Consider the following 20,020-nt stretch of genomic DNA (forward strand, 5'->3'; position numbering starts at 1 on the left):
GGGCAACATATACCGGGACTTCAGGAGGTTAAGTAAGAAGAAACATCTTAATATGCATGGAGCAGGAGGTTTATTTATATTTTGACTGTGCACGTGGATGCAAGCAATCAGGTTTCATGTTGCTATGCAAGAAGACGTCTTAGGTGGATGGAAAAAGTTGATGTATTTGTCCTACTGGTGTTTCTGTCTCTAAAGACCATAAAAATGACCATGCTGCTGCTGAGGCTCACCCTGTGTTCAAAGATCCCCCCGGATTCACCAAGACACTTAAGCCAGCTGCTCTCCAGAAAACTGACACAAGGCAAGTAATCCAGTGCTTTATGTGCCTTAACCAAATTTCCCCTTGTGGGACAGTTAAAGGAATAGATTATTCTATGTGTTAAGATAATATTGTGGCAGTCTGGGCTGTATCAAAAAAGTTATTTCTGGTATTTGCCCCCCAAAAAAACCAAAACAAATTTAAACTTGTGTCTTGATGGCCTGTAATCTGTCAAACATATGTGAAACATATTTATCTCTAATGAATGATGAAAAGCATTTTGAGCCAGAAAGAACATTTTTGTCTCAATATAGAAGCCTCAAATGGTTTTTGGCAAAGTCACTTTTATATATCCTTTATTTTTGGAGGGTAAAATGTGTAAATTGACATATAAAATGTATTTTTTCAATGGAAATCCGTCCATGAAAACAGGGCAAATGACATCAGATATACCATCACAGTGCTATAAAGATATTTTAAGTGACCAAAAAGGACTGTATTGATTATAATGTAGGTACAATAACACAGAGTCATGGAAAAAAAAACTTTTATAACAAATAGTTTTCCTCGTTTTATTTATAACCCCTCTGTAAAACCTGTTGACTGTCTGTTTACCAATATAAGCAAAGCTGTTACACATAGAAAACACACAGAAACATTAAAAATCTCTTTTTGGCAGTCGAACACCAGCAAGTAAATGTAATATGTCAATTGCTTTATTAATCCCAGGACAGAAACTTTTTGATATGTGGTAAATCACTTCAAAATAATAATTCTTCATGCAAATCTTTTTTCCCAGAGGACTGTCTAAGAATTGGTTATGAAAACAGACATTTTAAAGACAATAACTATATATTGTGACTGTTGTTTCGGTTAATCATCACACATATAGACCAGCGATTGATCCAGAATTAAACAAATAATCACAAATGAAATGATAATTAAAGTGATCTTAGCAAGCTAAAAAGTTTTTATAGTGTATTGGTCACATGCTCAAACATTAAACGATTTGATTTTGTAGGTCAGGGCAGTTTCTGACCTGCTCTACTCTGTAAAAGATGTCACCGACTGCTCTCTTTCTCCTTGTTTTTTTCCCCCTCCTTTTTCTTTCTTTTTTTTTTTTTTTTGGTGCGCTCTCTCTGTCCACAGAGATGTGTAATGTCAGCACAGGCTTTCTCTGAGTGTCCTGCTGATGTGGCAGTTTGCAGGCTGTGATTATCTGTTTCCCAGGTTGCAAATGGATGTGTGGAAGGGCCTCACACTGTTTGCTTCATTCATGTAATCAATGAAACGGAAACCCAGCAAAAAATAAATAAAATGGTTGTTTGAAGTGGTCAGTTAAAGGAACAATATTTACCCAGATAGTGTTACATCAGCAAATGTGGAAGGGAGACATTTTTAAACTACAATAAGTAAAGAGATGTACACTCACTTGCCACATATTTGTTACACCGTGCTTGTACTGAGTTGGACTCCTTACCTTCAGATCTGCCTTAATTCTTTGTGGCATAGATAGCATCATGCAATTGCTGCAGATTTGTCCGCTCCACATTCATGATGCCCTTCTGCATGCCTTGGTTGTGACAAATATTTATTTGTATTACTGTTGCCTTCCTTTCAGCTCAAAACTGTCTGGATATTCTGCTCTGATCTCTGACATTAACAGGGGATTTTTTTTCCCAGGGAACTCGCCACTCACTGGATATTTTCTCTTTTTCTGACCATTCTCTGTCAACTAGATCAGCAGTTTTTGAAATACCCAAACCAGCTCATCCATCGCCAACAACTATGCAACATTGAAAGCCACTTAAATCACCTAATATTCACTTTAAACTCCAGCAGGTCATCATGACCATGTCTACATGCCTAAATGCATTTAGTTGCTGCCATGTGACTGGCTGATTAGGTAACTGCATTTTGCTAGCTGTACCTCGCAAAGTGAATGCTGAGTGAATGTAATCAGGCATTATGAGATCATCTTAGTATTTAGTCTAGTGGGCAGCATCATGAACATTATGTTAGCAGCTGGCTCTTATTAAGCACAGTACTGAAAAGTTAAGTGTGATTAATAAGCAGAAAAATATCTTCCAGGTGGCCAGGGCAGGGCTCATAGCAGCTCCTTCGCACACCGCAGTGAGCTGCGTCAGGCCAAGAGGATCGTAGTTAAGCTCGGCAGTGCCGTCGTTACACGTGGAGATGAGTGTGGCTTGGCTCTTGGGAGGCTGGCCTCGATTGTGGAGCAGGTGAAAAAACAAATAAAATGATGCACTCTATACATTTTACAGATTATTGTGTAGAAAATTCTTGACACGGGGGTAAAAATCAGGTAACACAAGCTTTGACCTAACTGTTTTAAAATTCAGTGACGTGGAAACCAATCTGTGGGTTTTCATGATGTTTCCCATCTACTGATGATGTTTTAATGTCCCTTTTTCCTTTGATTCAACTCATTTTCTATCTCTCTGTAGACACATGTACTGTAGTACTTGCTACAGATAGTACAAAATGGACATTTATCACCAAGTTACAGAATGTATGGGTTCATAATTGGTTAAAACTGAGCTTTAAATCAAAATCATTAGTGAGCCTGAAGAGGAAGAAAATAGCCCCAGCAGTGAAACTAAATGGGTCCGTTGTTGCGCAGGTGGCTATGTTGCAGAATCAAGGCAGGGAGATGATGATTGTCACCAGTGGAGCTGTGGCCTTCGGCAAGCAAAGACTGAGACATGAGATCCTGCTGTCCCAGAGTGTTCGGCAGGCGCTCCACTCTGGACACAGTCAACTCAATGACATGGTGAGAAAAGATGGGAACTTAGGGTATCTCAGAAAATAAAGATGCTGATGTTAGCTGAAAACTTTGCCACTTTGCTGACAAGGTAAGTCAAATCTTCACCAAATGCTTTAGATTTTCTTCAGTGTGAAAATACAATGAAATATCATCCCAATATAATCCCACAATAATTTCTATTATTTTGAAGCTCATTGTTTACAGTTAATTAAAACTTTGTTTATGCTATGGTGCTTTATCAGACAGTTCACTTGAAGAAACACGTGCACTTCAGTGCAAATACTATCATATGTTGCACTAGCTTACATTTATTCTTCTTTGTGTATAGAGTGTGTAGGTCACACTTTTCTGTCTAGCTTATAAATTGCACTTGGTCGGTGTGGTGTAATTTGTCTTTGTGTTTGTTTGTGTTTCAGTCTTTGCCGGTGCTGGAGGCCCGAGCCTGTGCTGCAGCTGGACAGAGCGGTCTGATGGCCCTGTATGAAGCCATGTTCACCCAGTACAGCACTTGTACAGCACAGGTGCTTTGCAAAATTCTTGCTTAATTAATTACTACTGCTTAAATTTTCCCCTCACTACATTTTCTGATTTTGTGCCGTCAGGTCCTGGTGACAAATCTGGATTTCCACGATGACCAAAAGAGGCAGAACCTGAACAGCACACTGCGGGAGCTGCTGCACATGAACATCGTGCCAATCATCAACACCAATGATGCTGTGGTGCCCCCTCCGGAGCCCAACAGCGACCTGCAGGGGGTAAATGTGGGTACAGGCAGCATGGGGGCACCGCTGGTTGTAGTGATGGTGGCAGCAGGGGTGGCAGACGGTGTTTATGATTTATTTTTATTTTTTTAACATCCACTATTCATTAACTACAACATTTTCTATCTTACACACACGCACGCACGCTGAAACACCTCTGCCACCCCCACCTTACCTTGTCAGCTCTGCAATCAACCATAAAGGCATGTGTATGCAGGGAGGGGATAGACAGCAGTGCATGTGATCACCGGGCATCCTGTGAGGATAACTTACCTCTTTTTATCAGATTATTTAGCTTCACTTTCTACTGCGTTGTATTTGTATTATTAATATTACTAATTATTGACTTAGGCAGCTAGAAGACTACTACTTATAAGTCAGTGGTATAACTTTAGGTTTTCTTTAATTAACAGAAAACAGTTGTTTTCGGGAAAAAAAACTTTCTAGCAAAATCGATATTTTAATAAAAATAACTACCTATTTTATGTAATTTATCTGCTAAAATTTATGCCGTGGTGAGAAATCTACACTGTATGTATGTCACAACTACAAATCTTACATTGTAACCTGGCGTGCACCTCCCTAGTAATCACAATGTTTGGCCTGTTCAGTGCTTTTTTTCGTTACATTTTCGCTGCAGTTTTTGAATTTATCAGTGAGAAAATAACAATCATTACCTCAGTGTAAGGAATAATAATCTTAGCATCAATGTAAGGACACTAATTTTCTGGTGGGAGATTTCCAAAATCTCTACAAAGATTCATCTCCAATGTCTAAATCAGCTATTAGAGTGGCCACACCTACTTTTGTATCGTTTAACTTTAGGTTGTCCTGAAAGGAGTCAGTGTTAACTTCACAGTTCTGTCCAAATGCAGTCACATCTGATGGGGGAAAAAACAACAAAAAAGGCCAAACCTCAAGCATCAAAAAGCTCTTCACAAGCTTATCTCTGAGTTGATCAGCTCTGTTTAACATTTTCCAGATGTTGCTGCCAACAGTGTTGCAGAGTCATATGTATTAACATATTTGTGTTTCAGTTTATCTGCTTAGTTCTGTCTTTAAAAAATAAGCTCATGGGTTACTCTCTGCTGCCGCTTTTCTGCCTTCAGGAGCTTACATGAGCAATTTTCTGTTTCTGCAGGTGATCAGCATTAAGGACAACGACAGCCTGGCAGCACGGCTAGCTGTAGAGATGAAGGCTGACCTGCTCATCGCACTCTCTGATGTGGAGGGTATGTGTGTCACTGCAACAACACTCTGGGTCAGCTGTTAGGTAACAACACCATCTGTCTGGTCACTTTGCTGACGGGGGGAAAAAACATCCCTCTCAGGGTCAATGGAGAGCCATATGAGAAAGACAAACACACACCTTCTGCCTTCGTGTTTGAAACTAATGCTGATGGAGCTGACACATGGCGTCCATGCACACACAGAATCACGGCTGCAGTCATTCAGCATCATCTGGATGGCTTTTAGAATATTAAATAAAACAAAACTTCAGCAGAGAAGAGTGATCATAGTAAATTATCATATGATTATGCACAATAAAAGGGTACTATCCAGGATTTTCCTTTTAAAGAGGTTGACTTATGCAAAAATAGTACCTTTCAATCATCACATAGGGCTTTCTTATCAACAGAGATCTTGCAGTTTCTTTCTATATCTGTATTATTACGTGTTTGGGATGTTTCTGAGGATATAACCTTTGCTTTGTTGTTGCTAACTAAACTATATTCACCAGCTTTGTTTATGGCTTTAGTAACATTAGCAATAAAATGGATGTGGGAACAATTTAGGCTGATGTGTAAATGCTGGTTATTTTCATCTCAAACAAATAAGTCATATGCGTAATGGTCATATTGTAGGACTATACAACAGCCCCCCTGGAACAGATGATGCCAAGCTCATTGACATCTTCTACCCTGGAGACCAGCAGTCCATCACCTATGGTACAAAGTCTAGAGTTGGGATCGGAGGCATGGAGGCCAAGGTTGGTGAAGTTGCCCATCAAGTCATTACAATAAGGAAAAGTTCAGGTTTTTCCTGTACATTTCTTTTTTTTTGCATCAGTTTTCTACAGAAAATTCTTTTACATAAACCTAAATGAGAAATACAAGCGACCAACAAAACTCAGGGCAGATATCACAGACTGGGGGAAAAATCCTTAAAGTATGAGCGGTGATATATAAAATAAGATGAACAACAAGAGGTCAGATTGTGCTTGTTATTACATGTAACGTGTTGGGATGACCCAACTCTCAGATGGTGTCTTCCAATATGATAATGTTTGCATGTCATATTGGACACGATAAAAGATTGTACGTTTGATTGGACTGAGTATTAAAATTAAGTAAATCTTATACAAATTTTTTTTTTTAAATCTCTGCTTGGCTGCAGGTCAAAGCTGCCCTTTGGGCCTTGCACGGTGGCACCTCAGTGGTTATTGCAAATGGCACCAACCCCAAAGTAACAGGCCATGTCATCACTGACATTGTGGAAGGCAAGAAAGTAGGAACCTTCTTCTCTGAATTTAAACCTGCCGGTGAGTTTACCTGAGCTGAATAAATTTTTTTTATTGCTGTAAAACTGCATCTGCAGGCTCTGATGTTTAATTCTGTCCTGACTCTCCTTCAGGCCCATCTGTGGAGGAACAGACAGAAATGGCGCGCCGTTCTGGAAGAGCCCTTGCATCTCTGCATCCAGACCAGGTGACACATGTTTTTAGATAAAGGACTCGGGCAATATCTTTTATAAACATTTAAAAATGTAAACAGCTCTTTGGGTGCTTTATCACTTAAAGAGAAAAACTGAATTATTTTGTTTACTTGTCAGAGGAGTGAGATCATCTGCCATCTAGCAGATCTGCTGACTGAAAGGAAGGAAGAGATTTTGGCTGCAAACAAGATGGATATGGACCTGGCTGTCAGTGCAGGTAACAGGACACCACATCAAGTCTGTCTGGTTTTTGAAATATAAACTAGACTTGCAGAGACATTTTCTTTGTTTGATGTTTTATGTTGGTATTGTAGTGCTAGTGCTTTCACATTCTCTTAAAAAAATAAGGATAATAAATTCATGTGCCATGTATGTAACTGATTTCCAGACTTCAGCAGCTTTTGCATGTATGTTGCTACAATAACTTCAACATTGAACCTAAGGGATAACATTCTCATGTGTTGCCACCAGAGGGCGACTTTCCCTTTCTCTACATATGAGTTTTATACCTCACTACCTGCTATCAAAGTGTAACTCTGCTATGCCTTCTTTCTGTAGGCCATTTGCCTCCAGCCATGCTGAAGCGTCTCAGTCTGTCACCGGCCAAACTTAACTGCTTGGCAGTAGGTCTCCGCCAGATAGCCACGGCCGCCCAGGACAGTGTGGGTCGAGTGCTGCGCAGGACCAGAGTGGCTCATAATTTAGAGCTGGAGCAGATTACTGTACCCATCGGGTTGCTTCTGGTCATATTTGAGGCCCGACCCGACTGCTTGCCGCAGGTATTGCTGCAGAAGAACTTAAATCTTAACAAAAACATATAAAACACTTGAACATTGTTGACAAAAATTACATATGGGACAATATCAAGACAAGGCTGATATTTGACCTCTTAATGTCCTTGTATTTCATCACACACATGTATTAGACTGGGATAAAACTAAAATGTTAGAGGTAGGCGCGGAGGGCTACGGGCTAAGCTAAAGCTAACACCACACCGGCTGCCTTTACCCAGTATTTTTCTCACCAATGTCCGTTCTCTGGCAAACAAAATGATTGATTGATTGATTGATTGAATCTTTATTTTGAACATGTTGAAAAAGTATAAAAAAAAAAAATAGAATTAAAAGAGACAAATGAACAAAGCAAACAAAAGGAAAACGAGCAACCACAACTCCAAATAACGTCCATGTTCAAAAAGGAGCAGGAAGAAGCATAAGCTTATTTAATCCCACCCCTTTTCCACTATCTAGTATCAATAGACTACAGAAATACCTCCTTGCAATTACATTATATGTTATGTGTAATTTTTTTTTTTTTTTTTTTTTTTTTATATATACACACATATGTTTCTATCTATCCATACCTACGTATATACACACATACGCACATATACACATTTTCAATAACCCCATTAACACCTGAAGGATACACAACCTACAATTTTATATATATATATATATATATATATATATATATACATACACACATACATATATACCCATACCAACAAACCCGTGCATGCGCACACACATGAAAATATTAGACAAGAACACCCTATCAAATCTCTACCTTTTCCCTGTACCCTGTAAAAACCATATCCTTAAACCGCTTTTTAAACTGCGCCATGCTTGGACATTGCTTCATATCTTTACTTAGTCTGTTCCACAGCTTCACTCCACACACAGAGATGCAAAAACTTTTTAATGTTGTACGGATACGAGGATGTTTTAAATTTAATTCCCCCCTCAAATTGTATCCCCGTTCCCTTTTAGAAAACATTTTTAGAATATTGTCAGGAAGCAGGTTATTTATTGCTTTATATATAATTTGTGCTGTGAGAAAATGAACCAGATCTGTGAATTTTAGAATTTTTGATTTTAAGAATAGTGGATTTGTATGATCTCTGTAACCAGTTTTATGGATTATCCTTATGGCCCTTTTTTGTAATATAAAGATTGATGATAGCGAACATTTGTAAGTATTGCCCCAAACCTCTGCACAGTAATTCAAATACGGTGCAATCAGGGAACAATAGAGAATGTGGAGTGATTTGTGGTCCAGAATGTGTTTTACTTTACTCAAGATTGAGACACTTCTTGAAATTTTGTTATGTATATGATTTATATGAGACTTCCAGTTTAATTTATCATCTATAATCACACCAAGAAACTTATGTTCAAGTACTCTTTCAATTTCCACACCATCTACATGAATCTGCACTTGTGCATTTCTAAGGGAATTCCCAAATAAGATAATTTTAGTTTTACTTAGATTTAGCGATAGTTTGTTCCTGTTAAACCATTTTTTAATTTTGCACATTTCTGAAGTAATTGTATCCAGCAGCTCCTTTAGATTCCCCCCAGAACAAAAAATATTTGTGTCATCTGCAAATAATACTAATTTTAATATATCAGATGCCTTACAAATATCATTTATATAAATAATAAATAATTTAGGACCCAGTACAGAGCCTTGTGGAACACCACAAGCAATGTCCAAGCATGATGAGGAATGGACACCCAGCTTCACAAATTGTTTCCGGTCACTTAAATAATTTTTCACCCATTGCAGTACAACCCCCCTAATCCCATACCGTTCCAGTTTATTAATTAATATGTCATGATTGATTGTGTCGAATGCTTTCTTGAGATCCAGAAATACTCCAGCTGCATACTGTTTCTGATCTATAGCATTCGTAATCTCCTCAATTGATTCGATTAATGCCAGAGATGTTGATCTTTTTGATCTGAATCCATATTGACTGTCAGAGAGTAATTTATATTTATCTAAGAATTTGTCTAATCGTTTATTAAACAGGTTTTCTAGGATTTTGGAGAATTGTGGTAGTAAAGAAACAGGCCTGTAATTTGTGAAGTGGCGTCTATCCCCGGTTTTATACAGCGGCACAACTTTAGCTATTTTCATTTTTTTTGGCACTTTTCCCGTCTGAAATGATAAGTTGCAAATATATGTTAGAGGTCCTACAATTCCTTCAATGACCTTCTTGACGATTTTCATGTCAATATCATTACAATCAGTGGATGTTTTATATTTACACATGTGTACAATGTCAATTATTTCTTTTTCCTCCACTGATGTGAGGAACATTGAGTTAGGGTTCCTATCAATCAGGTTTTCACTACATTCTACTGATGGCAGTGACTCAGGAATTTATTCTGCCAGTTTTGGTCCAATATTTACAAAATAATGATTAAAGCTGTTGACCTTATCAGCAGTGTTTTCCATAATATTGCCATTATCGATAAAGTATTGTGGATAACTTTGTTGTCCAGAATTATTTTTAATGATACCGTTTAAAACATCCCATATTCCTTTCATATTATGTTTATTGTTGTTCAATATTTTACTATAATACTCCTTTCTACATACACGTATAATATTGGTCAACTTATTTTTGTATTTTTTATATTTATTTTCAGCTTCTTTTGTTCTTTGTTTTAGGTATTCCCTGTAGAGTGTATTTTTCTTTTTACATGCATTTTGTAAACCCTTAGTGAGCCATGGTCTATCTGAATATTTGTGCTTTCTGTTGTATTTTATTGTTGGACAGTTTTTATCGTACAACTCCATGAATATTCTTAAAAATATGCCATATGCAATATCAATATCAGCTTCTTTGTACACCTTGTCCCAGTCCTGATTTAATAGATCGTTCTTAAATGCAGTCATAGTTTCTTCTGTCCTTACACGTCTGTATCTCAGTTGTTCTTCATGCTGATTTCATGCTGGATGAGATACGGCTCTCCATCACTAACAACAGACGGATTATGGACTCAAATGTCATGTTTTTCACCGAAACATGGCTGAACAACAGCTGCCCGGACAATGCTATCGAGTTAGCAGGACACCACACACACCGAGCCGACAGGCTAGCAGATGACTCCGGCAAGACCAGAGGTGGAGGTTTGTGCATTTATATTAACAATGCTTGGTGCATGAACTCCACTACTACTGAGAGTCACTGCTCACCTAATGCGGCGTTTTTAATGGTCAAATGCAGACCTTATTATCTCCCCAGAGAATTCACTTCGATCATACTCACTGCCGTGTATATACCCCCCGACGCTAATGCTAGGTTGGCCATGAAAGAACTTTCTGCAGCCATTAACAAACACCAGAATAAACACCCCGAGGCTGCTTTTATTGTTGCTGGCGACTTCAACCACACCAATTTAAAGACAGTCCTCCCCAGATTCCACCAACATGTCTCCTGCCACACCAGAGGAGACAAGACTTTAGACCATGTGTATTCCAACCTGGCTGGAGCCTACAAAGCCACACCCCTCCCCCACATTGGACAATCGGACCATCTCTCCCTGTTCCTCACACCTCGGTATTCACCACTCATCCAACGTGTGAAACCTGTTGTGAGGACAATTAAAGTGTGGCCAGAGGGGACAGACGCAGTGCTCCAGGACAGATTTAAAAACACAGACTGGAATATGTTCACCCACACAGACCTGGACCAGTACGCCTCATCTGTACTGGATTACATCTCCAAAACCACAGACAGTGTCACCACCCAGAAACGGATCACCATGTACCCCAACCAGAAGCCTTGGATGAACCGGGATGTTCGTCTCCTCCTGAAGGCCCACAATACTGCCTTTAGGTCAGGAGATGCACACGCCTACAGTACAGCCAGGGCTAATCTAAAGAAGGGCATCAAAAAAGCCAAACACCATTACAAAAAGAAGGTAGAAGAACACTTCTCCAACTCCAACCCCCGACGCATGTGGCAAGGACTCCAGACCATCACAGACTACAGGACCACCAAACCCTCCCCCGCATCCTCTGATGTCTCCTTCCTCAACGAGCTCAACAACTTTTATGCTCGTTTTGAGCGAGGGAACCCCACAACCACAACCAAAGCAGACATGACGCCAGACCACCAACCTATGACTCTCTCCCCCACCGATGTAGGAGCGGTGCTGAGCAGGATCAATGTCCACAAGGCTGCAGGCCCTGATGGCATCCCCGGGCGTGTTCTCAGAGCGTGTTCTGGGGAGCTTGCAGGAGTGCTCACAGACATATTCAATCTGTCCTTGGCCCACGCTGTGGTACCGGCCTGCTTCAAATCCACCTCCATCGTCCCGATACCCAAAAACTCCAACCCATCTTGCCTCAATGATTACCGCCCAGTAGCACTCACCCCCATCATCACTAAGTGCTTAGAGCGACTGGTCCTAGCACACTTCAAATCCTGTCTCCCCCCCCACCCTGGACCCCCACCAATTCGCATACCGCCGGAACAGGAGCACAGAGGATGCAGTCTCCATCGCAATGCACTCTGTCCTCTCACACCTGGACAACAACAACACCTACGCCAGAATGCTGTTTATAGACTTCAGTTCAGCATTCAATACAATCCACCCCTCACAACTCATCAGGAAACTGACAGACCTGGGTATCAGTTCCCTCCTCTGCAAATGGTTACTGGACTTCCTGACCAACCGCCCCCAACATGTCCGGCTGGATAACCGCTGCTCATCTACCATCACAATGAACACCGGTGTACCACAAGGCTGTGTGATGAGCCCTTTCCTCTACTCCCTCTTCACCCACGACTGCAGACCTGCTGATGGTTCCAACACCATCATTAAGTTTGCAGATGACACCACGGTGATTGGCCTCATCAGTGACAACGATGAGGCCGCCTACAGGGAGGAGGTGGATCGTCTGGCTGAGTGGTGCGACAGAAACAACCTGCTGCTTAACACCGAGAAGACCAAGGAGCTCATCGTGGACTACAGGAGGAATGCTGACCCACATCCACCCATCCACATTAAGGGGACGGCTGTGGAGCGTGTGAGCAGCTTCAAGTTCCTGGGAGTCCACATCTCCGAGGATCTCACCTGGACGACCAACTGCTCCAAGCTGGTCAAGAAGGCTCACCAGCGCCTCTTCTTCTTGAGGACTCTGAGGAAGAACCACCTGTCCTCAGACATCCTGGTGAACTTCTATCGCTGCACCATCGAGAGCATCCTGACCAACTGTATAACAGTCTGGTACGGGAACTGCTCTGCCTCGGACCGGAAGGCTTTGCAGAGGGTCGTGAAAACTGCCCAGCGCATCGCCGGAGCACCACTTCCTGCCATAAAAGACATCTACAGGAAGCGGTGTCTGAAAAGGGCTGGGAAAATCATCAAAGACCCCAGTCACCCATCACATGGACTCTTCACCCTCCTGCCCTCTGGGAGGCGCCACAGGAGCCTCCGGACTAAGACCACCAGGTACCGGAACAGCTTCTTCCCCACAGCTGTCAGACTCCTGAACTCTGCCTCCTGACATCTGACCCACGTTAAACTCATGGACTGAACATACACACACCCACAATGGACAACTGTACCCTCAAACACAATAATAACATGGACTGAACCACCACTCACAACCACTAGCACTTTATATAGCCTCTGTAGAAACTATCTACACCCTCACTTATCTTAACTGCACTACTGTATAGCTCTGTGTAAATAATCATTCTGTACATTCGATAATTTTTAATCCTACAACTGTTTACAACTTGCATAGTTCCCATTTCTGTATAGCTGTATATCCCAGATTCTGTAAAGTTATTTATTTCATATTCTGTATAGTTTTTCATATTTATATCCTGTTCATATCCTGTACATAGCTTGTACTCACTACAGCCTGTACATACTTATAGTTATAGAATATTCACAACATACTTCATACCGTGTACATTATAACATACCATAATAGACCCATTTCTGTAATATACTCACATATCTATATTATTGCTAATATATATTGTAATATATCTATATCACTAAAGCACTTCTGGATGGATGCAAACTGCATTTCGTTGCCCTGTACCTGTGCATGTGCAATGACAATAAAGTTGAATTCTATTCTATTCTATTCTATTAATGGATATGTGGGGAAGTTACTATGAATAGGAGATTAGCATGAATAAATAATAACACCTTGTATTTCTGCAGAACTTACCATAACACATTCTGTGCTTTATATGCTTAGCTAACTTTTTGGTTTCCATTTTTATAAATGTACTTTGTCACTTTCTCGGAACACCTGTAATAACTAGGTATCAACACTGGCAATAGCCAGTGGCAATGCCCTCCTGCTGAAAGGAGGAAAAGAGGCAGCCAACACCAACCATGTCCTCCACCAGCTCACCCAGGAAGCTCTTTCCATGCATGGAGTCAAGGAGGCTGTGCAGATGGTAAAACTGATTTCCTACATATTTATTAAAAAGCAGTGAGAACCTTGTGTCATCTTTATAGCACTTTACAGCACACTCTTCTATCTGATGTGATTCACAAACCCGTATTTCTTCCCAGGTGAGCACCCGTGAGGAAGTGGAGGATCTGTGCCGACTGGATAAGATGATAGACTTGATCGTCCCCCGAGGTTCATCCCAGCTGGTGCGGGACATTCAGCGAGCGGCCAAGGGCATTCCTGTGCTGGGTCACAGCGAGGGAATCTGTCACGTCTATGTGGACTCAGAAGCCAGCATTGACAAAGTCATAAAAATCGGTCAGTTAGAACAGTTCCCCCCCATATAAATGCCTGTCAGTCATAACATGCCAGCGACTGACTAATGCGTTCCTCTTCTAGTGAGAGACTCCAAGTGTGACTATCCAGCTGCATGTAACGCTATGGAAACTCTGCTGATTCACCGGGACATCCTCAGGACCCCTATGTTCGACCAAATTATCGACATGCTCCGCACTGAACGGGTAAAATGCCAAATACACGCATTGATAAATTAAGGAAACCTGCGGCTGACTTTCAATGTTACTCGTTTTTAGATACATCACTAGTCATCCAACAAAATGAAAAAGTTTTTTGTCATAATATATTAAAGTTAGAAATAATTTATTTCTGTCTGATGAGACTAGGTGAAGATTCACGCAGGCCCTCGGTTTGCCTCCTACCTGACATTCAGCCCCTCAGAGGCAAAGTCTATGCGGACAGAGTATGGTGAGCTGGAGTGCTGCATGGAGGTGGTGGACAGCATGCAGGAGGCCGTAGAGCACATACATAAGTATGGCAGCTTTCACACAGACGTTATAATCACGGAAAATGGTAGGTGATGCAATATCTCGCTGTTAGTACTTTGTTCTTGCCTAGTCTCTTTCTCTCTCCCTCTTTTTAAATACATTCTACCAATTTGCTTTTTAATTCCTGTCACATCTTACCTCACCATGACTGAGTAGCACCTGTCAGTTTGGTCATTCTTTTTTTGTTCCGTGTCTTAATATTCATCAAGTTTTCCTTCTCTCTCTGTTGGATTCAGTCCACCTTACGTCTCACTTTCTGCCATAGCGATTAATGAGCAGTGACAAGGTGTTGTCAGGATGAGTGCACATCCTCCCTTTGTGACTCTAGATTGTGGACGGAGCCCATTTAAAATGTAGAGCAGCTGATTAACAGTTTAAAAGACTTCTCATAACTTTGAAACATGCTCAGACACACTTCTGTCTTTGAAGTGAGCCGTCATGCTGTGTGTCCTTAACTCATCTTGAAAGAAGCTATCCTGTGCAGTTTCCAGTGTGTTCTCTCACTTTAAGGCTGTGGTCATTACCATGTGGACAAAACTGATGTCTCATATATTTTACAATTTTCTATTCACATGTGGACACTATTTAGTATCGTTTGAATGGTGGGAGCTTAGTTTTTCAGTAAGGCAAAGAAACTCAGGTTCACGTTCCTTTGAAAATATAAATATTAAAAATATTATGTGCTTTTATTCTGGCAGTCAGAATTAACTTTTAAAAAATAAAGCAAAGTGTTTACTGGTAAGATTTCCACCTTGAGGATGATCTCACATGCAGTAGAGGATGTGTTGCTGCCATCTAGTGACTACAGAAGGAACCTCAGTGAATTCCAGACTAATCAGTTTGTATCAAAGTCGGATATTATCAGAGAAGAAGATTGATAAAAATGGTGAATACGCTGTCTTCATTAACCTGCTTGTAGATATATTTTTGGATGGATGTGCACGGTTCACGTGAATTTCAAAGATTATGTCAGGGGACATAGCTTTGTTTTCAGGAAAGCCTTAAAATCAGGGATGGGGGAACTCCAGGCCTCAAGGGCTGGTGTCCTGCAGGTTTTAGATGTGTCCTAGATCCAACACAGCTGATTTAAATGGCTAAATTACCTCCTCAACATGTCTTGAAGTTCTCCAGCAGCCTGGCAATGAAGTAATCATTTGATTCAGGTGTGCTGACACAAGGTGATATTTAAAACCTGCAGGACACCTTGAGCCCTGGAGTTCTCCACCCCTGCTTTAAATGATAGTTTTAGGTTTTATATAAGCTTTCAGTCTCATTCAGTGCATTAATGTGTCAGTTTAGCGCAGTTTCTATTCTCATTTCTTTAAATTAAGCCCCAAAAGTGTTTACAGACACAATAGCACTAATGAGATGTTTTGTTCTGTCAGAGGACACAGCAGAGAAGTTTCTTCAGCAGCTGGACAGTGCCTGTGCTTTCTGGAACGCTAGTTCACGTTTTGCAGATGGCTACCGCTTTGGACTGGGTATGTGGTGGTCTTGTGTTGACATCCTCTGTGTTGTTTTCTCTAAACCTGCCTGAATATTTTTACTCATATTTCACTGATATGTTCTCTTCATGTAGTCCTCATTATTTGCACTCTTTCTGTACTTTTCTCTAGGAGCAGAGGTAGGTATCAGCACGGCTCGTATACATGCCCGAGGCCCTGTAGGCCTGGAGGGCCTGCTCACAACCAAGTGGGTCCTGAGAGGTGATGGACACACAGTAGCCGACTTCTCGGAGCATGGTACCATGAAGTACCTGCATGAAAACCTGCCTGCTGGGCAGCCTTTAGCTGGACAGAGAGACAGCAACTAGGCCAGAGAGTCTGACAGCATTCCTTTGGCCTTATTATTATTTTCTCAAGATGATGGTTGACTGTTTTCACTATCTTCAACTTTTGAAGCACATAGCTGCTCAAAACAGCAATGGTTCATTTTATTACTACATATAAAAAGAGGTTCCTATTTAAGGACTAAGAGTCTGAAAATATTCTACCTCAGCTTAGGTTGGGTAAGTCAATAAGCCCCAATATTAAACTATGCAAAAACCCCAAACGGTGTTTAAACCATGCAAAAAAAAATACTTCACACAGATTGAGATTCGTCATTATTTTCTCATTTGAATTTGCACTGGGCAAACTAATTTTAGTAATGGTATCTTTTAATTAAATTACTTTATTTATTTTTTTAAAGATTTTGGTAGAAAACGATATTAAAACTGTTCATTTATTTACACATCTATTTAATAACTTCAAATTCCTTGCTTGATGTCATTTCTTTTTCCTTTATTTCCTGGTAATATCTCACTTTAATAATGGTTGTCTGACTATTCTCCCACTTTAACCTCCTAGGACCTGGCGTCCACATATGTGGACATCACATTTTGGGTTATTTAGACCAAAATACTCAATTTTGCTCTACATGGGCCTGATATCCACTTACGAGGACATTATACTGCTACTGTTATATCAAAATTTTAAATGAATATCCTCATATGTGGCTCTTATTTTTCTTAAAAACAAAAATAAGGTAAAAAAAAAATCTGGTAATTCTTTGTTTTTACATTCATCGGGCCCCAATATGCCCAAATATCAAAGAGAAATTAAAAATGCATGACGTGGAAGAGTTCGGGTCTTAGGAGGTTAAGCTGACAGGTCATATGGTCCCTGTCTCTCTATATGAAAAGTGTGGCTGTATGCTGATTACAGATAACTAGCATGCATCTGTCTGCAGTGACTCTGATTAGCTAACATATGTCTGGTACCAAGAAGCCAGAGCCCCTGTTTAATTACTCTGACAGTAACTGTGCAAACTAAGAATCTTTCTAAGCACACATTAGTAATGGACTCTAAGTACCTTCGCAGTTACACATTACTCTAATAACCTATAAAAAACACTTCATTGCTATAATTGATATATCAAAAAGAACCTCTAGCAGTGTGTTTTAAACAATCACAGAACATGATTTTTCAGTTTGATCAAAAATATCCAAAAATATTTATAACAAAATGCACTTGTTTATCATTAGAAGTTATCCCAACTTTATTATGTGTGGTCATGGATACACATTGCTAATGGCTTCTCTCTAGCCACTACAGTATTACTATGGTAAAATGATCATTTAATTTAAATTTACATTTAATATTGTAACCTCTCAGTGACTAAGGGCTCAGTGGATTACATCGGTTCATTACCCACGAGGTTCACACTGACTGTACTGTAAGTGCTTTCTTTGTTCAAACAATATTTGTACCCCCCGCTTTAATTCTGGGATGAACTTTCTGTATGTTTCTGATATATTGTCTTTTGAAAATACCCGTGACATTATCAGACATGCAGCTTGTAAATGTATTCGTAAAATCTTACCTAATAGGATTAAAAATATGCAATTCTAGGACATCAGAAAATGAGATTTTCTCTGCAATAATGACACTTAAATACACTCCAATTTACATGCATCCATATATTCCCATATTTTTTTATTTATTTGATTATTTTTGCATGTTGTGTTCATTTTTCCATGCTTTGTTGCTTTCCTGCTTGTTCCTTTTGGCGCCCAAAGCTTCTGTCAGAGCGGGAATCGTAATTGACAAGCTGCCTCCTTCAAGCTGGAGGGGAGAATGCGACTGCCTTTAAATTAAGCTTTGTAACATTCCAGCCTCTGAGCTGCTATCAGATGTCTTGCAATGCACACTTAAGGATTAGTTCGGGTTATTTAATAGCAGTATTGTGGAATAAAAAGTTGAAAAAGAATATTTGGATATTTTTCTTTCTTTTGTCTTTTTTCTTTTTTTTTGGCAGATGAAATGTTGAGCATTTTCACATGTATGTTCATCTCTGTCCTGGCACTAGTCTTTCTACTTTCACAAAGAACACAAATTAATGGGGAAAAAAGTCATACTGATCTGAAAAACAGATGTCTAAAAAGGCCCTTTTTAAAGTTGCCCATAGGGGAATTCGCATTGCTGGAAGTGGGGCAAGTAACATGGAAGACAATACTATAGAGGTTTAATTATCCAGCCATCAGAAATGAAAAGGGAGAAAAGGAGAACTGAGACTAATAATGGAATCACAGTCTTATGTTCTGGGTTTCTCGGTTTCTTCTTTTTTCCTTTTTTCTTTTCTATCATCTAAAGAATTCATTCTCCAAAACGCACTACTTACCCTTCAATCAGCTTCCCATCATCAAGTCCAAAGGGTTCAGAGATGAAGAGGGAGACAAAACTCGGATCTCACTCTTTTTTCCTTTTTATGTGTGGAGCGATTGAAAATATCATCTAAATGACTGGAGGTAGAGAAGGAACAATCTAGGGGCATTCAGTATTGCTTCTTTGATACATAGAATTGTATTTTACCATCTCTTAAGTGTAAAGAGTTGTTTGTTACAGTAGCTATTGAAGTGCAGGTGTGTGCATCTAGTTCACGTAGTAACAGGAGTTTTCTACGTAACGGAACACTGAGGAGTGTTTCTGTTATGAACCAGGGAGGTTACTAACTGAAACTGCTATTTTAAATATAATTTCCATTTTGCATTGACATAAACCTTTGCAGGACCAGTTTACCCTTCCTGGGACAGGGTTAACATGGGAGAGATGTCTGGTTGCTGGGCCTTAGCCTGAAGCAGCTACATGGGTCTGCCCTCCTGTGGGCCCACTACCTACAGGAGCTGTAGGGGTTCAGTACTATATGGATTGTGACGCATGCAATGTTACTTCACTGGTGCAGTACGTGAGGTTGAGGGATATTAATTCAATATTAATCCAATATTGGCTCAACGCACAATTTAGGCTCTGGAATCAGTTTTGTGGAGAGGAGTTGGACTTGCTCCAAGCGTAATGCGACTGGCAGAGTATACTTGTATCCCCCCAATTTGGTGCCAGCACGTTAAGATATTTTCCAGTGGACAAGATGGTTGCTTCCCTGTACCTTCAGGTCAGAGGACTGGTCCTGATTGTTTTTCTTGTGTACCTGCCAAATGACAGTTCAGAGTACCCAGCTTTGGTGGGGTGTCAGAGTGTTTAATGTGGGGATTTCGTTGTCTTGCTGATTGACTTCAGGGTATGATTGGGAGTTACTGCCTTCCATTACTGATCAAGCATAAGATGTCAATTAGTGCACATTGCAGCAAGACACGCTAAGGTGCAAGTCAGTAATCGAGTTTTGTGATCGTGTCATCAGGAGCTGCAGCTGCAAGATAACTGGTGCCAATTGTAGCAGTAATCCCAGTCACACTGGAAGTCAAAGGAGCTGTCAGGCTGTAGAAAGGGTCTGATTGGGTTGGTCAGCCTGACTGTGTAGGTTACATCGTAGATTCTGCAAAGATTCACCCAAGGAGTTTAAATCAGGCAGTAGGGTGCCCAGAGGGTTTGCAGTTATAACATACCTACGGTTTAGATTTCCCACTGAAGCATAAATCTCTAGTTTGACTGCTGCC

General features: G+C 40.3%; 1 protein-coding gene across 1 annotated transcript; it reads left to right on the plus strand.

Moving 5' to 3' along the window:
• Positions 1 to 204: 204 nt before the first annotated feature.
• aldh18a1 (aldehyde dehydrogenase 18 family, member A1) lies at positions 205 to 16,402 on the plus strand. The gene is made up of 17 exons (XM_085360795.1): positions 205 to 301; positions 2,351 to 2,502; positions 2,904 to 3,053; positions 3,464 to 3,568; positions 3,650 to 3,808; positions 4,950 to 5,040; positions 5,674 to 5,798; positions 6,206 to 6,350; positions 6,443 to 6,516; positions 6,641 to 6,740; positions 7,082 to 7,302; positions 13,611 to 13,748; positions 13,867 to 14,062; positions 14,144 to 14,265; positions 14,428 to 14,614; positions 15,975 to 16,070; positions 16,206 to 16,402. Exons 1-17 carry the CDS (start codon positions 205 to 207, stop codon positions 16,400 to 16,402), a joined length of 2,355 nt encoding a protein of 784 aa, XP_085216921.1.
• The last annotated feature ends 3,618 nt before the right edge of the window (positions 16,403 to 20,020 follow it).

This window comes from Diplotaxodon limnothrissa, linkage group LG8 (assembly GCF_057381915.1).
Source record: "Diplotaxodon limnothrissa isolate DT_005_m linkage group LG8, D_limnothrissa_male_GT1.1, whole genome shotgun sequence".
Lineage (NCBI taxonomy): Eukaryota > Metazoa > Chordata > Actinopteri > Cichliformes > Cichlidae > Diplotaxodon > Diplotaxodon limnothrissa.